Source organism: Formica exsecta, unplaced genomic scaffold (genome assembly GCF_003651465.1).
Source record: "Formica exsecta isolate Colony F162 unplaced genomic scaffold, ASM365146v1 scaffold98, whole genome shotgun sequence".
Classification (NCBI taxonomy): Eukaryota; Metazoa; Arthropoda; class Insecta; order Hymenoptera; family Formicidae; genus Formica; species Formica exsecta.
The window spans coordinates 1,603,823-1,624,593 of NW_021853741.1; the positions used below are offsets into that span (position 1 = coordinate 1,603,823).

Genomic DNA, 20,771 nt, shown 5'->3' on the forward strand with positions numbered 1-20,771 from the left:
ATTTATTATAATTTCAAACTATTTATTATTAATATTAATATTAATATTAATATTAATAATGCTGTAATACACATATACATATATGAAAAATATATTATATATATAGCTATAAGCACAAAAATTATTATATATAGTCTATATAATATAAATAGCATTATAGCTATATTTGGAAAGTATATAAAAAATTTCTGCACACCGTGACATCATCTGTTGCACCGCCCTTGCCGGCGGCATCTGTGTCGAGGCATCGCGTTACTACGGTACTCGCGGCAAAAGGGAGTAGCTCGGAATACTAGAGGAATCGCGTACTAAACTCCGTCCGGTCAGTTCGTCAGTTGTGCTCCAACCGTTCGTGTCGTCAGTCGTTCGCGCACCGAGACCTTTCGTAATTCCTCCAACGAGAGACGCTCTCACTAAAGTTCGACATACGTTTGCAATCGATTAAATCGAATACGTGCGGAATACACGTGTCAGTGTTTGTTGTCCCGATCGCGCCAATTCTGTCAGCGAAGTTTTGCTCCCTTTCGGTTTATCGATCCCTGAACAAGCCATTTTCGCGCGTAATTTTTTCACGTGCAACAAGCACAAAGAGAACATCTTGGATTGAAAGATTGAGGTTAGTCTCACATTTACTGTCTGAGTCATTACTGACCCGAATGAAAGCCTTTTACCGCTAATGATAACAGCGTTAGTAGCATCATCATATACAGTCCATTAGGTTTAATTCTTGTTATTGTCCATTAAAGCAGAGTTCAAGAAACGACTCGAGAGTTTCGAAGCAGTACTACTTTAGCGAAAATTTTATAGTTATAATTTTAAGTTGTAAGTTGTGTAAATAATTATATAACAACAAAATTGCATCCAAGAGATACAACAAATGATAAATAAAAATTTTTTGATAGTTAATTCTCTATTACTTATAATTATAAAAAATCGCGCGATTAAATCAGAATACTGTACGTTTGTGAAAAGAATAACTATAATAAAAAGCTTGTACAGTTGAAAAAAAAATTCATGTTTTTTCTCGACGTAATCTTGAGTAAGTTATTTGAAGAAGTAATTATTATCGCTAACATAAACAGAATCCGGTTTTACACAATATTCATAAATCACACTTTGTTATGTTCCGAGGCAAAATTAGACAGACAACTCTTTGCCAAGTTCAATGAATACATGTCAAAGAACAGACACGTTGACGTATTTTGTCAGACAATTCATAAATATTATATCGAAAATGTACATGTGCGTACATTAAAAAAAATACTTATCTCATACGTTATCACAATTATAATCATTTCGCGCGATATATCGCCTTGACGTAACGAAGGACAGGGACATACCATATGACTTGTCAGATGAATTTTACATATGTTAATCACAAGAGTATAATATTTTCACAGAGAGATAAATCTTTTCTTTAAAAGAAAAAAAAATAAGACAATTCTCGAAAAATTGAAAATATTATTTTGTCAATGAAAAATAGTAAGATCGAATAGTGCTACTTTAAAACTTTAAAATTATTTTAAATTTTATTTTTTATTAATTTTATTTTTTACTACTTTCAATGCATATTCCATCGTTCGATTCTCGTGTTCCTCTTTATTTATAGCTATTATTGTTGCGTGTAATATTTTCTTGCAATCCAATTATATCATCATTATGTGAATTACACGAGGTCACTTGTTTTCACGTAAGCTCGGATAGTTACATTCCAAAATATTTGACGTAACTCTAATAAAAATTGAAAAATAACTGCAAATTGTGAAATTACATTTCGAGAGATCTAACGTAATTCTGACAAATATCGAGAAAATATTGCGTTCGCAGAATTATATAATACTGATAGCTTTTCTTAGGATTGAGATAATTGTTTTTGCGAAAATATTTCGGGATGTAGACAGCTGTGCGCGCAAATGTCAACGTGTCATCAGCGACGACTCATTTTATCGGCAGCCTATAAATATATAATTCAAGTGTTTGACATAACGCATATTGAATAATATTTACGAGCGTAAAATCTCTATACCCCGGAAGTATACTTTATTAAAATGATTTAAGATCAAATATTCTTTTATTATTAAAATGAAAAGATCAGAATAATGAATGATTAATGTCGAGAAATGTTATATATTTGAAAGATTTAGTGAAAAGATCAACTAAATCGATTTTTAAGAAACTTATTATTTTGTATTGCTATATAATTTGTATTTTCTTTTTTTATAGAAAAAGGAAATAGAAAATTAACTTGGTTTTGCGTGCCTTTCTTATCTTACGGTCAATACATGATCGGCATACAAAAGATTAAAACTGAAATGAAAAGATTCAACGTTGAGAGCACATCAGTCAATGACAAGCAAGCCCTGGATAAATGTCTTGAGAAAATTAATCGCTCGTAGTTCAAATCGGTCGATGAATGAATTAAAATCTGTTAAATATATCGTATTTTTCCTATCGCTTTTGTCAATATTAATTAATATTGATGCAATTGACAATTAGTCAATATTAGTTAATATTGACATACAATTATTTACATTTGTCGTTATCTCTTTCTGATTTCTTCGGAAATATCTTTCAAATCATTTATATTTTATTTCATATATAGACGAAGTGTAAAAGAAGTATAATGTAACTTATTTATCAAATCGATAACTTTGTAAGCAATCAATAAATTCGTTAATGGGAAATTTAATCTTTACGGAAGTTCTATAAAAAGCAAATATATAAATACATTTCAAATTCGACAAATACAAATAAGAACGAAAAAAGAAATCGAGAATAAGAATTTCTGTGATAATATCTTTTCTTAGTTATACCTCGAGAATTTCATTAAAAAATATATTTAAGAAACTAGTAATTAAGTTTCTGGATTCACATATCTAGTCTATATACATTTGAAGTTGATATTGTCATATTTAGATTTAGTGCGCCAAAATTATGACTTGTTGCGCAAGCCTCTGGCTATTCTAATATCACGACGGCAATTTAAATATAGAATTTTCGTTGTGGCGTACGTGCTGCGAGTGTGACGAACAAATGTGGCGTATTTTTCAGGTGTCCTCGTGATCATCCCGGAGAACGCTACGTCGAGCACGTCAACACGCGTAAAACACGCGTCTCATTGTAAGAAGTAGGAGCACCGTCGTCGCGTCCATCGACTTCAAACTCGCGAGGCGGCATGACGCAACGCAATCGGCGAATCGATTAAACATCGCGAAAAAAGAAACGAGCAGTCGCGAAGTCGACTATCATCGATTGACGAAGAATCCACGTTTAGTGGCGAAGATCGAACGCCGAGGTAATCTCTCTCTTCTTCACATCGCGCCCACGTAGTGCATCTCGTTCTCACGCTGATAATACAATTGTGACGATCGTGCGTGACAAGCAGTCAGAATGGCTCTCTTCCGGAAATTCAATGGTAAGTACTTGTCAATTGACGATTATTGGTTGTACGAGATACCATGACTTTCTCTATTTGTTTATTGTCAGTTTATATTTTTATTAGTTTATTGTAGTTTTTTTTTTTAAATGTAGTTCACCGATTTTTTATTTTTGTTATATTTTCTATTTTTCTTTTTTTTTCAGATATTTATAATTTCTGTTATTTTTATTGTTTAGTTTATTTTGTTAAATTTTATTTTTAAATTAAGTATATTTAAAACATTAATTGGAACTTGTTTAGTATTTGTAATTAGTACGCAATGATTTTATAAGTATATTTTATATATAATGCACACGTATATATAGGTACAAAAAGATTAATAAATATTTTTTATTAATAGTCGTAACCCTATTTTTGCATAGAGATTATTTTTGTACATTTAAAACATTGAAATATATATTTACTGTCTATGATATTTGGAATATGAATAAAAAAAGTATATCAGTTTATAGATAAATAGAATATTTGCTTCCGAAATATCGATAGTTCAATGTTCAATCTTCGCTAATATATATTGGCAAGTACTCTTTAGACTTTGGTAAACAAATTCCAAAGTTTCTAATATATATGTTTCAGCACAGTTAAATATAAAATATGACTAATGACAAATAATTTAATATTATAGATAACTGATACTTTTTACAAACACAAAAAAAATTATTTTTCTCTAAATTATTTTTTCGAGGGGAATTCTGTGACATAATTTCCGCGAATCTCATATCATCAGTCAGTGACACAGATTTGTACAGTTCTTTTTATTCCTATGCGATAAGCATCATTTCGAAAATGATAAGTATTTATAACTGTATTATATAAATCTAAAAATATTATATAAATGATAAGTATTATATGCCTACGTATAGATTCGTGCAAAAATATTAGGGAGACATAACCAGCACACGCGATATCGGTTTCATACACGCGACTTTACGGCGCGTCATTTTGCTATACAAACGGAAATTAGCAAACATTACGTATGGCGTATGGTATTACGCAGCTGCATATTTGTCGCACGCAGCGTAATAATATTTTTTTCGAACGAGTGACGTATAAGCACGTCTCAACTTCGTACAAGGTGTCTGTAACACGAGCTTCTATTTTCCGCTGTTCACTTTGCAGAAATAGACCTACGGAACAGATATTGCGCGTTCAATATTCTGGCACATTTTCCGTTCTTAATTTAAAAAAAAAAAAAAAACGCGAACTAATAAAGGATTTATCGATCGCGTACAAGGTCTGCGTCTGCCAGAAGCATCGATCTTAATCTTGACGACGTATTCTGAACGATTTTAAATCAGATCTTTCAATGAGACTCTTTATATTATTAGAGATAATATTATGAAAAAAAAAACTGCTTGTAATAATACTTCTTGCCTTTTTCAACATTACATATCTTGACAAATAAATATTTAATTAAAATCTTAAAATTAAATCTACTTAAAATGTTAAGAAAGTTTAATTTCCTGTATAAGAGTTCCTAAAAATTTTGCTTGGACAGATTTGTTGTTAATAAAACGAAAGATTGCAGTAGAAGATCTTGAATAGCTATATAACCATACAAATTATTTGTTAATGAGATGAATGATTTGTATTTAAACGTGTATACGAAATCACTTGAAATACTACATCATAAATGTGTGACTTCGCTATTCAAAGATATTTTCCACGGTATAAATATTATCACGATTGATATTCTCGATCTGCCGATGTGTAATTATCATACGCGATAAAAAAAGTTTAAAAAAATATTATGCAACTTGAAAAGCGTGTTGATCTTGAAATATTGTTTGTTTTGATGTTTTGTATAATAGTTTTGCATGTCTTTTTTTGAGTTGTAACTATTTTTTTTAGATTGTATTTGTCATTACATCATTATAATGAATAATGCAATGTCGTATTATTTTTGTATCAATGTTACATTTAAATACATATAAATTTTATCTTTGTACATACACAGTTACTAAAAATCGAGAACACGAAAAAAATTGAAAAAAATTGTTCAATCCAAATAATATATAATACAAAAATAAGAAAATCGATATACCAAGAATTTTAGAAAATTATACAAGGAAGGATTTAGGAAATTGTAATTTTTTTATTTTATTTCTCTTATTTATTGCTCTTTGAGTCTCTTTGAATCTTATTTATCATTAAAAAGTAACGCTGTTTATTCATCTCTAAATAAGATTGCATTATTTCTCGATAATATAAAAGAGTGTCTTTAATTAATTTTTAATGTGATTTTAATAAATAATAAAATAATACAATAATATTTTATAAAGAATTTTAACAAAAATTCGTTTTGTCTACCAGACTATTTACATGATGAAAATTAGAAAGTTGTGACAAAATTGTTTGTCTATCAAATTTTTAGAGAATATTTAGTTATTTATCGATATTTATTGATATAAAATTTATGTATAATTATTTTATCGTTGCAAAATAATTTGCAACGTTTCACATATCAGTAAAATATATTGCTCGTATCAGAATGCAACCAGGTTTAATTTAATCTCTCAATAACAGTTAATTTAAAGATCAAAGTATATTGCATCGTGCGATATGGAAAGGATGAAAAAACTCGTATTACGAAGCGCGAAGTAATGTGCTATCGATCCGATTTTCTTTTATCATGTTCCGTAATTATCAGCAATCCAATAACACCACGCATAATCATTAATACGAGAGAGAATGATCGTTCGATCAGGCAGGTATAACTTCGTGACCTTCTGGAATTTATAACCTGCTCCAATATTTTTCCTTGAACGAGATTCTCTTGAAACATAATCAGGATTGGCTGCAAGCATTAACAAATTATTTAATTTTAAATAAAATTCTAATTAGTCTTACAATTTCATAGACGTAGTATATTATTAATAATATATTAATGATAGATGATATGTATTATTTATTAATATGTGTCGTATTAAATAATGATATTAATAAATGAAAATTATAAATAATAGATACATAGAAAAATAATATAAACATAAAGTGACAAGCAATCGCAGCTGTTTTCGTGGATATTATTACATATAACAGAATACAAGATATTTACAGTGTAAGATACATGTTATTCATTCTTGATTTAAAATTATTAAGTCTTATACGCTGAGAGGTTCAAAGGTCAGAATCTCGACTTTGTATTATAGTAAAGCAAGAGCTATATTTACGTTTGTGCATTATAATATTTCGATGTGAAATGTATACACAAGTGTTTCAATAAATAAACTAATATTAATAGAAAGTTTGCAGAGGAGATTTAATAATAAGCTGCAGGGAAGATTTAATAATAATAAAAATGCTATGATAGTAATACAATCTAAAATCGATTAATTGTAAGAAAGAGAAAGAACCTCTATAAATTATTAATCTGGATAAACATGAGACCGCAATATTTTTCAACATATGTATTTTAATATTATGTTTAAAAGTATTATTAAAGGTAAACACTTTATTTAATAGCTATAAAAATGATTAATATAGATTATGACTATTATTGTATCATTGAAAAATATTATATCACATTGAGCAAATTATCGCAATTTATTCCAATTGACTCTTTAGTAACAGCATTCGCATGTATTACAGAGAAGATTCCTCGAAGAGGGATTCTGGGGGCGATGATGTTCCTGGCCTGCATGTTCTCCTACGTCATTCGTACCAATCTATCCATAACTATTGTCGCTATGGTAAATGTTACGGGCAAAGATGGTGGCGTAGGTCCAGCGTGTAGTGTAGCAGATCTAAATACCAATAAGACAGTCGTGCTCAAAGATGTAAGTTGGCGATCGCGAAATTTATGTAGAAACTTTCACAAAATTATACTATAAATATATCTTTGTTATATTTTTTTTTTAGTTTGGAGAACGTTTCGAATGGAATCAACATATTCAAGGACTGTTACTATCAGGATATTTTTATGGTGTTCTACCAGCTAGTGTACCCGCTGGACTCTTAGCCGAAAAATACGGAGGTTCTAAAGTAGTGGCGTAAGTATAATTAAAAATATATTTTTTTTTTTAATAACCATTAATTTATCTGCGGTTGGTTATTCTTGACCTTTTCGTGACATAGATTCGCCACGTTAATACCCGCAGTATTAAATCTTTTGATGCCATGGGCTGCTTCTGTTCACTACGGTTTCGTCTTTGCACTTCGTTTTGTAATGGGATTTTTCGGAGTAAGTTGTTCAATCATCTGTATGTATTTTCAGTATATTGTGAGATTGTGTGTTATTTTAATAAAACTACATGAATTTTTCGCATTTAAATACTATACTTATTGTTAGTTTTGTTTTGCGATTTTTACATCTAGTTTTAATCATCATAGAGATAGAGTATATTTTTTTCTAGTCATAAACATTTTTTAGTAAATTTGAAATAAACTTTTTTTTAATATATAATTAGTTTTATCTAATTTTTTGTAGATCTCTTAATAAAGAAATATATTGTTTATGCTTCTTCTTGTGTAGTATATTTTCAACTCAGATATGTAAATCCTTAGTAAGAGTAACATTAATTCTTAGGGCGCCGTTTATCCTGCTCTCCATGCGATGATTGCTAGATGGGTGCCTCCTGGTGAAAAGGGCATGTTTGTGTGGACTATGCAAGGTAATTATTCTTTCTTATTTATTTTTTTTTAATATAAAATGTTTCTGAGATGTAATAATATGTAATATTCACATATATGTTGCTTTGCTTTTTTCAAGGTGGTCCATTCGGAACCGTTGTGACATTCGCTTTATGTGGCGCGGTGATCAGTGCTTACGGATGGAAAACTGCATTTTATGTTACAAGTGGGCTTATGTTAGTTTTTTATGCTTTATGGGTATACCTAATATACGATACACCGGACTCGCATCCCGGGATCACCGAAAAGGAGAAAAAGTACATAAAAGAACAGATTGGCACTAGCGTTTCGAAGCAAAAGGTTTGAAATGTATTTTTCAAATAAAATACAAAATAATGAAAAATAAAAAAAAAAGGAATCAAAATATACTAATATTAATATTTTACACAGGTCCAATTACCAGTAAAGGCAGTCGCCACATCTGCACCGTTCTTAGTATTACTATGGTCTCACTTTGCAAACATGTGGGGTATATATTTTATCGCTACAAATGGGCCGAAATACACGTTAGAAGTCCTTGGCTTCAATATGAAATCGGTACTATTTTTGTGACAAATTTATTTCGCGAAAAAAGGTTTTGAATATAACATTATACTTTTATCTCGTTGTTACTAAAGATGTTTATTCTGTTTATAGGGTGGCGCAATAACCGGATTGCCTTACATAGCTAGATTGGGCGCCGGAGTGTTATTTGCAGCTGCGGGTGATTATGTGCGAAGGAAAAACTTTTTGTCTCTAGGCTGGATAAGAAAGATATTTATGCTTTTCTGTAAGTAATTTGAAACAATCTATATTAGGAGTTGAGATGTCGTAATGTATGCGCGTATGTATGTATAAACAATTGTTAATCTAATCAATAATTGTTGCATATTATATGAACAGCTCACATAGGACCTGCAGTTTGTTTGGTAGTGATGACATATGCCGGTTGCGACGCCACAACTGCGATGATAATGTTAATACTGGCGTTGACCTTCAATGGAGCTGCATGCCAGACCAACTTACAGAATCATCAAGATTTAGCACCGAACTATGCTGGTTCTTTGTACGGAATTATGAATACATTCGGTAGTTTCCCCGGATTCATTATTCCACCCATTATTGGCGCTTTGACCAATGAGAGGGTACGTTATACCTTTACATTAAAATTATGTCAAATACATATATATTCTAAAACTCTGTTTACATAATTTCATATTACAGAACGGAGTTGAAGAATGGCGTGTAATGTTCTGGATATCGGCGGTAGTATTTACATCGGCAACGGTACTCTTTTGGCTATTCGGATCGGCGGAAATCCAACCGTGGAACGATACGACTCACACTAAAGTCCCTACTATTGCCGAAGAGGAAAAGCGAATAAACGAAACAACGACGAAAGATACGGCGATCGATACGGAAACCGAAGAAAACGAACGTCTCTAATGACTTAGAAAATAAAATGAAGGTAATCTGTGTCCATGTCTGTACACAAATTAATAGTCTATTGTCGAAAAGAGAGCAAATTTTGACTCTTTGTCAAAAAATGTTACTATTATGTCATATTTTATATACCAATTACAACCAATATTTGTACAATCTTTGTACTTCCCATTGTTAAACAATTTTGGATACAAAGAGAATTATCTCCTTGTTAACACATATTGAAACCTTGAAATAGAAGAATTAAAATGATGTACAGAATATTTAATATAGAATATTCAATTATGTTTTAATACGTTTAGAATATTTGCGCTCCCTAATTACAGATACATATTGCTAGAATATCACGGCAGATCTTTTGTATTTAATCCGATTTATATTTTCTTAGATGCGCGCGAAAAAATTTTTCTCACGCTCTTTTTTTATTGCTACCGCGTTTAAGACTGTAGGATATTTCAGAAGATAAAACACATTTTAGATTTTATATATTTTTCATAATTCTCACGCATTTGTATCGTCTCGAATATTTAATTATAAGTATTTATATATTTGATATTACGCTTTCGTGTCACGTGTACTACTTACATTTTATAACGTCATGTCATCAGAGCGTTAAAAGAGTTATAAGTGTGGTATTTAAACAATGTATCGAAAGGTAAGAATACTCTGTAGTGCATTTTTTTGTTTTGTGCCAAAGTATATGTATTACGTTATTCTCATTGAAAGGTCAACGAAACTATGATCGGTGAATCAAATGGTAGGTGTAAGGAACCTTGGCACTGTCTTTGGGCCAATAAATGGCCGAAGTTAAGTTAGATATTATAAATATTTTACGCTAGGCACATTAAATCGTCATGTATATCTCTCATTATACACAATAAAGCTTTCATTGCGTGAGACGATTTTATATAATATATTATTTTATATAATAAACGATGTGATATATATATATATTCGCAGTAATTTACGTACACACCAATCTCCGCTTTAATCGCGACCAGTGATCTGTAGATTGTTTAATATATCACTTTATTTGTGAACATCTCGAATAAATTGGGACATTAGATGATTATGGAATCGTACTCGCGAATCACGAAGCGTTATGAATCCGGTGATAAAAGTAGCTTATCCTCTAATTTTCGTTTGTGAGATCTTTCTTGTACATCCAAAGAATAATCCGAGAAATCGTAAAATTGAATTACTCACATCCGAAGAAGAACATTACACTTGTGAATAGGCGAAAAAAAATATACATTATGTTCGTAGATGCGTTTGTTATAAAAAAATATAAAAAACAATAAATGTCGTTCCTATGTACTTTAAAAAGACGATCATTGTTCAAATTGACCTATTTCGACGCAATGTTTGTTGTTTTATCAATAATAATGTTACTACGTATGTAATTACTTTAAAATCTGTGTAAAGGAAATGTTCAGCAATAATATTGCGCACGTAACAATCATAAAGAAAAAAGAATATATGAAAATAAAACTCGCTGTTTTAAACTACATGATTTGTGCGCATATATATGTGTCATAATGTTATTAATTGCAGAGTTGTGTATGTTATTTATAGACACATATTTTAATATATGTTTATTAATTAAATCATGACTCACGACAGCATTTGTTTTATGAAATTCATATTGCGAATCGTACTAGGTCGTACATGTATAACAAATGATCGAATATATTTTGTGCGATTTCTCATATAATAATAAAGAAATTGATATGTGTCTTTAAAAATGTGGTTAAATTTATTATAATTTATTAGCTGGATCACGAAGCTTTTTCTTGTTTCTAGATGGTTTCTATATTAATAAACAAAGAGAAATGAACAAATCTTTTTATCAATTTATTTATACAGTTATACAATTGCACGCACATTCTTATATACTTGTATATATCATCTGCATGTTCAATAAAAATCATTATATATGATCTCTATATATTAAAATCTTTTTTTTGTTATTTTAAAACCAGCAAAAAAGCGCTTAATGTGTACATGACGTTTTAACACAAAAAGATTAATTCGATTGATTTTCACTATTATATCCGTCCTCGAAATTCTGATAAGGGTCGGGTAGAAACAACTCTAAATCTATCTACTCGTGGCCTAGCGTAAATTTGGCTACTATTAATAGATCGCCTATAATGTTGATCTAGGTTCACTAGCGTGCAATCGTCTACATTGCAAGATATATGTTCCTCGTTTATGTCATCATCGGGCAAATTACGTTCCCGTGTAGCTAGAAAAGTGATCGCGGGACAGGTCTTGCGAGTGCAAAACGTGCTCTTCAATATTTGCAATGCTTTTGTTGTTTGTAAGCTTGGAACACTTTCGGACTGTGATGATTTCTTACAGTAGGACGAGTTGGACATCGGGACCGATTTCGATCTCGTGGTGCAAACACTAGTTGTATTAAACTAGTGGAATCTGCTAATATTAAAACAACATATTTTTTAAGTAATTGTAGATTATAAGAATCAATTATAAAGATGATTAGAAAGAGAAGTATTTTTTTTTGAATAAATTTTTACGATCTTTAAAGCAAAATATGCAGGTACTTTTAAGTGATCATGACTTCGCTAGTGTACTATCGATGATACGGGCTCATCTACTGATAGAATCTATAAACATTATATACGATAGCAAATTATAGAGAAATATCTGATATAGAAGTCACTGACAAAAGAGAAGAAAATGATATAATGGATACAAAAGATAAAGAGGATAATAATAGTGAAATTCATCGTTGGATTGAGAAATTAAAAACACAAGCGGAAATAAATAGTGATAAAAAAACTTCTCGTTTAAATGCTTTTTATTTACCTTAATTTTATGAACAAATAATAAGATTATGTCTAGAATTTCCATTATGGTCTGGAGTTTTAGCTCCTATATTTAATTCGGAATATGTGCATGCAACATCAGCACATTGTGAAGCATATATTTTAAAGACTTGCGAGAATATATTTTCAAAAATGTACAACTCCTATGCATGCAGACAAATTTATCAAAATGCATTTACGATCTATTGACGGAACTATGAAAATAGCATCTGCTGCTATTGTAACTTCTAATATAAATGATACAAATAATAATGTTATGAGTATTAATCGCAATGACAATAATATGAATATTAATCATACAAACAATAATATTAGTAAGGAAATTAATAAAAACGAAGATATGCATCAATTTGAAAATTGGATGAATAAAGGTAAAACCGAAACATATTCATTACAACAAAATGAAGAAACCAATGATAATAACAAATTATCAGATCATACAAAATCACCTAACAGTCTTACTAACAAGAAATCGAAATATTTCAAGCCGTATCCAGAAATAAAACATATTAAAAACAATAAGTTTAAAAGATCAACAAAAAAATTCTTTTTCCGAAATGGTTCTTTCTTACAACCGTTGAAAATCAATGGAACTACATATGAAATTCGGAATACGTGTCCTTTTGATTCGATTGCTCAAATTATTACACTTACTGCTTTAGATGATGAAAATTATTTTAATTATATAAGTAATTCAAATAATAAGTTCCTAAAATTTTGTCAATTGATTTTAAATAATGGTGTAAATGTCACCGTTTATAAGGAGAGAATCGCGTTGTTATTAGATAATAATAAATTAAAGTTACCAATAACGAAAACTGGCAATGTATATGTATATCATAGACGTATATAATAATATTGCTATAATATGGACAAATCTTACAAAAGATCAACCATGCGTCAATAAAATATCTGAATGTTCCTCACATGAATGTCCAAAAGAAATACATAATATATCAGTACTTGGTGTTAATCATCAATTAATTCAAGAAAAGGTATTTATATGCTTAAAAGAAGCACTTCAGTATAATTTTCAAATAAAAAACGTCAAATGCCAACAATCTGAATGTCCTGAACGTCGCACTGAATATGTTGAATTTAATTTACATCTATATATTGAACTTGATATTCAAGTATCTTTAGATGCTAAAACAGGCATAAGTTGTCAATTAAAAGATTTTCCTGTAACAATAAATATTTTAAAACAGGAATATATGTATGATAAATTTTCTTAAATTTTTATTTAAAAATCTATATTTTTAAAATATAATATTTATCTTTCTCGTTATAAGTAAGAAATGAAATATATTTAATTTTATTACATACACAAAATAATTTTATTAAAACAACTTAAATAGAAATTATCTATGACAATACAATGATAGAAGAAAATATTGAAATACGCAATGAATTTTAATTTTCCATAAAATGACATTATTCTCGCAAGTATAGTAATATGCAATTGCATATTTTTAAATAAAACTCGATGTTTTCTTTCTTTTTCTACATAAACCAATTATTTTCATTATTTTACATAAAAAATATTAAATATATGAAAATTATTTGTACACGTAGATGTCTATATTTTATTATTAAAAAATATATTTTTCTATCACGTTTTTAAAACTTATTGATATTATACTTTTAGCAAGTATACTTCTATTCAAAATAAATTAGCAAGCGTAATTTTTTTTGATAAAGTGGCTATATAAATTTTGTAATTTCGTTTCGCATTCACTCATTATACATTGATTATTTATTGCTTTACATTGAATTTTTAGATTAGCCGGTGTAATAGCATATACTAATCAACATTACATTGCATATGTAAGAAGAATACACGGCACATAACGAACGTTTATAGTAATTCCAGTTATTCATAGAAATTTCTGAAGGGGAAATGATCAATTTAATGCGGTTATTAAGATTTTTTCGGTTAACAATTAATTCTAATTCTTATACTACATACATATCTTTTGTATCTATAAATATGAACAAAAATCATAAAACATAAACAGTCATTATTTTTATTACGCTCTATTACGCTCTATTCTGCTCAATTCTAAAAATTAAAAGATTATATATTTTTTGACATCTTAAAAAATAACTATCCAAAAAGAATTTAAAAAACTTTTGTTATTATTTTATTATATCGGTTTACTATGACGAAAAAACATGATAAAACTCTTGAAGTTAGAAGTGGACAAGGTTAATTTGACCTATATATGCAATTTAAGATTTAATTATTAATTATTGGGAATTAACTACCAAACATTATTAATTGATCGTTAAATGAATATTTATGATTATATTTAAATATGCAATAATGTAATGTAATGTAATGATATTTCTACAAGAAATACGGTTACACGCATATATTCTCCTTCGCATACATATATTCTATTTTCTTCCTTGACAATTATATTTTTAGTTATTAAATGTTTGGAATACGTTAAGAAACGCCAGCAAATGACCACCAAATGTATGCTTACGATTATGATTATATATGAAAAGTCAAATTTGGCAAAAGAAGAGTTAACTTCACGTGCATATATCTTTTTTGTATTATTAATTACAGTTTTGATTTCCAATCATTGGATATGGACTACCAAATGTCAGCACGCGACCACCAAACGAATGCTTACAGTTATGATGTTCTATGCAGTCTGGAAAGCCGAATTTTATAAAAGGGGGGCTAACTTCACGCGCGTATGTCTTTTTTTCGTATTATTAATTACAGCTTTGATTACCAATCATTGGGAATGGACTACCAAACGTTAGTACGCGACCACCAAACGAATGCTTATAGTTATGATGTTCTATGCAGTCTGGAAAGCCGAATTTTATAAAAGGGGGGCTAACTTCACGCGCGTATGTCTTTTTTCGAATTATTAATTATAGCTTTGATTACCAATCATCTGGAATAGACTACCAAACACTACCAAACGACCACCAAACAAATTATAATGGTTGTTAGGTGAATTTTCAATAGTGGGGGGGGGCAACTTCACACAGCTAACGGAGGGCGATGGAAAACAACGGAGGACGGCGTAGAACGACGGAGGACAAGCGAAAGCAACGAAGGACGATGGATGGCAACGGAGGGCGACGTAGAACGATGGAGGACGACAGAAAAAGACGGAGGACAACGGAGGACGACGGAGAAAAAAATTAATCTGCATTTTTTAATGCAATGTCTCAGTTGTTAAAACTGTACGAGAAAATGTTCGGTTTCGAACTCAATATGCATGATCGATTCAAGTAGTCGTTAAATAGCTCCTAGCTATTTATTTTTTAAGAAAATCAGTGTAACGACTATTGGGATTTGATTTTACGTACTTAGTTCGGGACTGGACCCCTTCGCATAGTTTTATTGGAGACCAATCGGCACTTTTCAGTGTCTTTTTATTGATCTTATGGGAATTATCTCGATATCGCAATCGGCATTTTTCAATGCCATTTTTTAATAAAATCTCATGGTATATTTTAATATTCGTACAACTTTTCTGTAATAATAACTACTAAAGTTTCTTTGACGGTTAATATTACAGAAAAGTGTTAGAGCCCAATTGCACGTTTTTGATTTTGAACAAGACTTAAATATGTATCTATCCTTATTTATTTAGAAAGATTGATAAAGACATATGTTTCAGTATCGCATAAATCCAGAATAATATTAGTGCAACTCGATCTAAGTGTTGCGAACAAAATATTGAACGAAAGGATATTATCTTTTTTTTCTCTTGTTGTTTAAAATTTTTAATTTTATATTTTCGTTTGTTTAGATCTGCTGGATTGAGGAAGATGCTATTAGAGGACTTTTACTTTGGTAGCCGGAAGATTTAAGGTAAAATATTGAAGATGGATAGACTTTGAAGCCCGGGCCTAATATACTTATATACGGTATTTCATTTTAATACGTATTGTTTATTAATAATAAATTTATTTGTTTACACAGATCAGAATTTGGAAGAAGCTTTAAGCACTTTAAAATATGCCGAAAATGTGCAGAAAATAAAAAAATAGACCAACCAGGTACGTATCTACACCTGCATCTGGATCTGCATCCACATGTACATTATCCGCATCCACATACGAAAACCAAATTAAAATTTTACAAGAAAAAGAAAAATATTTAAAGTAAGTAATTAAAAAATAATTTTTATGATTTATTATCAAATAAATCAAAAAATAAATTATACATAAAAGATCATGGGAACAACACTGAAATTGTAAATACAACTAAAATACATATACAAAATGCAAACGATGCATTAAAATACATGGCCAAGGAAGCTATGCGTCGCATAGTAGCAAAAACTGCGATGAATGCACATAGCTCCCGCGGACACGGAATATTTACTGTTAATATATACCAACAGAAAAAAAATGATCCGTAAGTAATTCCCTATTTATGATTCTTTAATTGTATTTTTTCGATATCCTGTATTAAATTTGTAAAAACAGAAATCTCTTTTTCAGAAATAATAAGATGTCATCTAAAATAAATTTAGTGGACTTGGCAGGAACGGAAAGGGTCAAAAAGACCTTAACGAGCGGCCAACAGTTCAAAAAAGGCATCTGCATAAACAAAAGCCTGATGGCCATAACAAACATGACGAAAAAAATAGATCAAAAATATAACAGCCACCGCGAAAATAAATTGACACAATTTTTAAAGGATTCTCTGGGTGGCAATTCTTTCACGTTAATGATTACCTGTGTCAGTCCTGCGGGTAAATATTTATCATATATATCTATATATATAAGTCGCGTCTGTCTGTCTGTCTGTCTGTCTGTCTAAAGCCTGATGGGGGAAGGGGTTATGGGATATATAAGGAAAGGGGGGGATGGGTAGGGTCAAGGAAAGGCGCGGTTGGATTACGCAAGGAGTTATAGTTTGGGCTGTTGTAACTCGGGAAGTCATGCGCCAGCGGGTCCCCGGGTTACGACAGATACGGTCCGAGGCGGTCGCGGAGGGAAGAGTTTTTAGTGGGTGAAAGTCCCACACTATCTCATCACACCGGGTGGTGAGGTGTGCATAAGGCATTTTCTCTCCCCACGCAAAAAAAAAAAAAGGTTAGGTTAGGTTAAGTTAGGGTTACGGGGTTCCAGCTTTTTTGCCATTTTTTTATTACGGAAATCGAAAATTGGTCACGCGAAACGGATTCTGGCGTTGTCTCGCGTCGATATCTATCTCCGTTCCTTAGTTATAGGGGTGCAAAGCGTCCCTTGCTATTTTGGGTCCGTAACTCGGAAACCGTTGACATGGCAGGATTGGCACCCGAGGGACATCACATAAATTTGTAAAAATAAAAATTTCTTTTTCAGAAATATTAAAATATCATCCAAAATAAATTTAGTGGATTTGGCGGGTATGGAAAGGATGAAGAAGACCTTAACAAGTAATTGTCAAATAGTATGTTTATTCTGCTTCAATTTGAATTGGCGCCTTCTAGAAACGATTAGTCTAGTCTTAATTCCTGTTGTCAGATGTCAACAGTCGTTTAGAAGATCGCGCGAGAAGACGTGTCTCTCACCCCTGTCGTATCGCGACCGCCAAACAGTTCGCTTGTATCGTTATTAGCTCGTGTCGTTCTTTTGTAGTATATCGCTTATGTCGTATATTGCTTCTGAAAGTTAATAAAGTACAGTCTTGCTTCTCGCGCAAATCATTCACGTTGATTCCACTCAACCCAAAAACCAACAGTAATGAAAAAATAACAATTAGTAAAGTTAATAAATATAATAATTAATAAAGTACTCTATATTCTTTATGAAGAAGACCTTAACAAGTGGCCAACAATTTAAAGAAGGGATTTGCATCAACCGAAGCCTGATGGCCCTAATAAACATGACAAAAAGAATCCACCAAAAATATAACGGCCACCGCGAAAACAAATTAACGCAATTTTTAAAGAATTCCTTGGGTGGGAATTCTTTTACATTAATGATTGCCTGTGTCAGTCCTGCGGATAAATATTTATATACTACATTTTATTTTAATACATATTATTTATTAACAATTAATTTATTTTATTACACAGATCAAAACTTAGAAGAATCGATAAATACTTTAAAATATGCCGAAAATGTGCAGAAAATAAAAAATAGACCAACCAGGCACATATTTAAATCTGAATCTACACCTGCATCGTCCGCATCCACGTCTACATACGAAAACAAAATTAAAGTTTTACAAGAAGAAAAAGGAAAATATTTAAAGTAAGTAATGAAAAAATAACAATTAGTAAAGTTATTAAATATAATAATTAATAAAGTACTTTATATTCTTTATACAGATTAGCGTCAAGGCGGAAACAAAAAATTATCTTTTTAGAAAAAAAATTAAAATCGGTAACTTTAAATTATTTAAAAGAAAAAAGAAAAAATAACCGATTACAAAAAATAATATTTGATAAACAAAAAATGTGTGATCTAACATATAACAATAATGAAACACAAAAGTCACAGATAACATAAAATTTTGCTTTTTATTATATAATCATGTGAGAGATTATTAAATCTTTATGTGTTTTATTTGATTACAGAATCATCTTTCACCACTCCCGGGAAATTCAAAATCAATTAAAAGTCCTAGCAAATGTAGATGCAAAACAACATTTATGGGCCGATTTTCTCGAAATTGGTACCAAAATTTTGAATATATATATGTGTTATATGTATAAATATATAAAAATATATAAACGGAAAATTTATTATTTCAGCTAATAAGAACAGAACCTCAGACTATTTGGAAAACAGTCACGAGAACAGTGCGCCAAATAACAGCAATGGTGAAATGGTATCTAGAGATTTATTTCATTTTAATATCAATGATACGAAAGGCAGAAAATTAAAAATTGGAGTAAACAAAGAATTTTTTGCAGCATTAATTCCAAGTAATATATAACATACTTTCTCATTCTCAACAAGAATATCATATGTACAGACAATACGCTCATGAAGCCTTAAATAATGAATTGAATGCGCAAATTATAGCGCAAAGAGTTAGTCGAGATCAAGATAAGCTCGTAAATAATCAGGAAAATCAACGACTAGGAGAGCTAATTCATTTTTAATTTAATTTGATTTATTTATTTCTTCCATCTTAATATTTAATATTTTCTGTTTTGATCAATTTATTTACTTTATCAATGACATCTATTATATATGAAACCAGCAATTTATTTATATATTCATTTATGAAATGAGTCACGTCAAGTGATATTAACTCTTATTACCCATAAGGGGTGTTTTTTTAAATTTGGCAACAACATAAATGTATATTTGTGCGTATGTGGATGCATGTATGAGTGCGTGAGAGGGTGGGTGAGTGTGTAAAATTAAAACCACATAGTAGCCATCCCCGAAAAATTTGCAAAATTTTGACACCAATTTCGAGAAAATCGGTCCATAAATATGAAACATAGTGTGTAGGTGCGTGGGTGGATAGGTAGGGGTGTAAAACTAAAAAAAAAATCACATAGTAACCTTCCCCGAAAAATTAGCAAAATTTTGGTACCAATTTTTCGAAAAAATCGGTTGTCCGTGTGTAAATGCATATGTGGGTGCGTGGGTGGATGGGTGGGGGTGAAAAAGGTGATGTTACAAAACCCCCCAAATAGATGGGTGGGAATGTAAAACTAAAAAAAAATCACATAGTAGTCTTCCCCGAAAAATTAGCAAAATTTAGGTACCAATTTTTCGAAAAAATCGGTTGTCCGTGTGTAAATGCATATGTGGGTGCGTGGGTGGATGGGTGGGGGTGAAAAAGGTGATGTTACAAAACCCCCCAAATAGATGGGTGGGAATGTAAAACTAAAAAAAAATCACATAGTAGTCTTCCCCGAAAAATTAGCAAAATTTAGGTACCAATTTTTCGAAAAAATCGGTTGTCCGTGTGTAAATGCATATGTGGGTGCGTGGGTGGATGGGTGGGGGTGAAAAACTAAAAAAAAACCACATAGTAGCCATCTCCGAAAAATTTGCAAAATTTTGACACCAATTTCGACAAAATCGTTCCATAAATGTGAAACATGGTGTGTAGGTGCGTGGGTGGATAGGTAGGGGTGTAAAACTAAAAAAAAATTACATAGTAGCCATTCCCGAAAAATTAGCAAAATTTTGGTACCAATTTTGAGAAAATTGGTCCATAAATGTGGAACATAGTGTGTGGGTGCGTGGGTGGATGGGTGGGGGTGTAAAACTAAAAAAAAACCACATAGTAGCTATCCCCGAAAAATTAGCAAAATTTTGGTACCAATTTCGAGAAAATCGGTCCATAAATGTAAAAGTAGTTCGCGGTCCGACAGACAGACGTCAGCTACTTATACAGGGTGAGGCATTTATAGTGACGCGGGCGTATTTCTCGGAAACGAAGCGAGATATTAAAAAATGTTTCAGACAAAAGTTGTTTGGTTCCA

The 20,771-nt window shown here is 30.8% G+C and overlaps 2 protein-coding genes across 2 annotated transcripts; both read left to right on the top strand.

The window, feature by feature from the left end:
* The first annotated feature begins 220 nt into the window (after positions 1-220).
* LOC115245507 (sialin-like) lies at positions 221-11,238 on the top strand. The gene is made up of 11 exons (XM_029823870.1): positions 221-616; positions 3,052-3,415; positions 7,031-7,218; positions 7,301-7,431; positions 7,517-7,622; positions 7,968-8,052; positions 8,151-8,371; positions 8,462-8,608; positions 8,708-8,840; positions 8,954-9,195; positions 9,275-11,238. The coding sequence occupies exons 2-11, from the start codon at positions 3,391-3,393 to the stop codon at positions 9,494-9,496; spliced, it is 1,500 nt and encodes a 499-aa protein (XP_029679730.1). The 5' UTR covers positions 221-616; positions 3,052-3,390; the 3' UTR covers positions 9,497-11,238.
* Positions 11,239-17,153: 5,915 nt separating this feature from the next.
* Positions 17,154-19,780, top strand: LOC115245502 (kinesin-related protein 8-like). Its single transcript, XM_029823858.1, has 3 exons — positions 17,154-18,570; positions 18,897-18,994; positions 19,074-19,780. Exons 1-3 carry the CDS (start codon positions 18,122-18,124, stop codon positions 19,256-19,258), a joined length of 732 nt encoding a protein of 243 aa, XP_029679718.1. The 5' UTR covers positions 17,154-18,121; the 3' UTR covers positions 19,259-19,780.
* Positions 19,781-20,771: the final 991 nt, after the last annotated feature.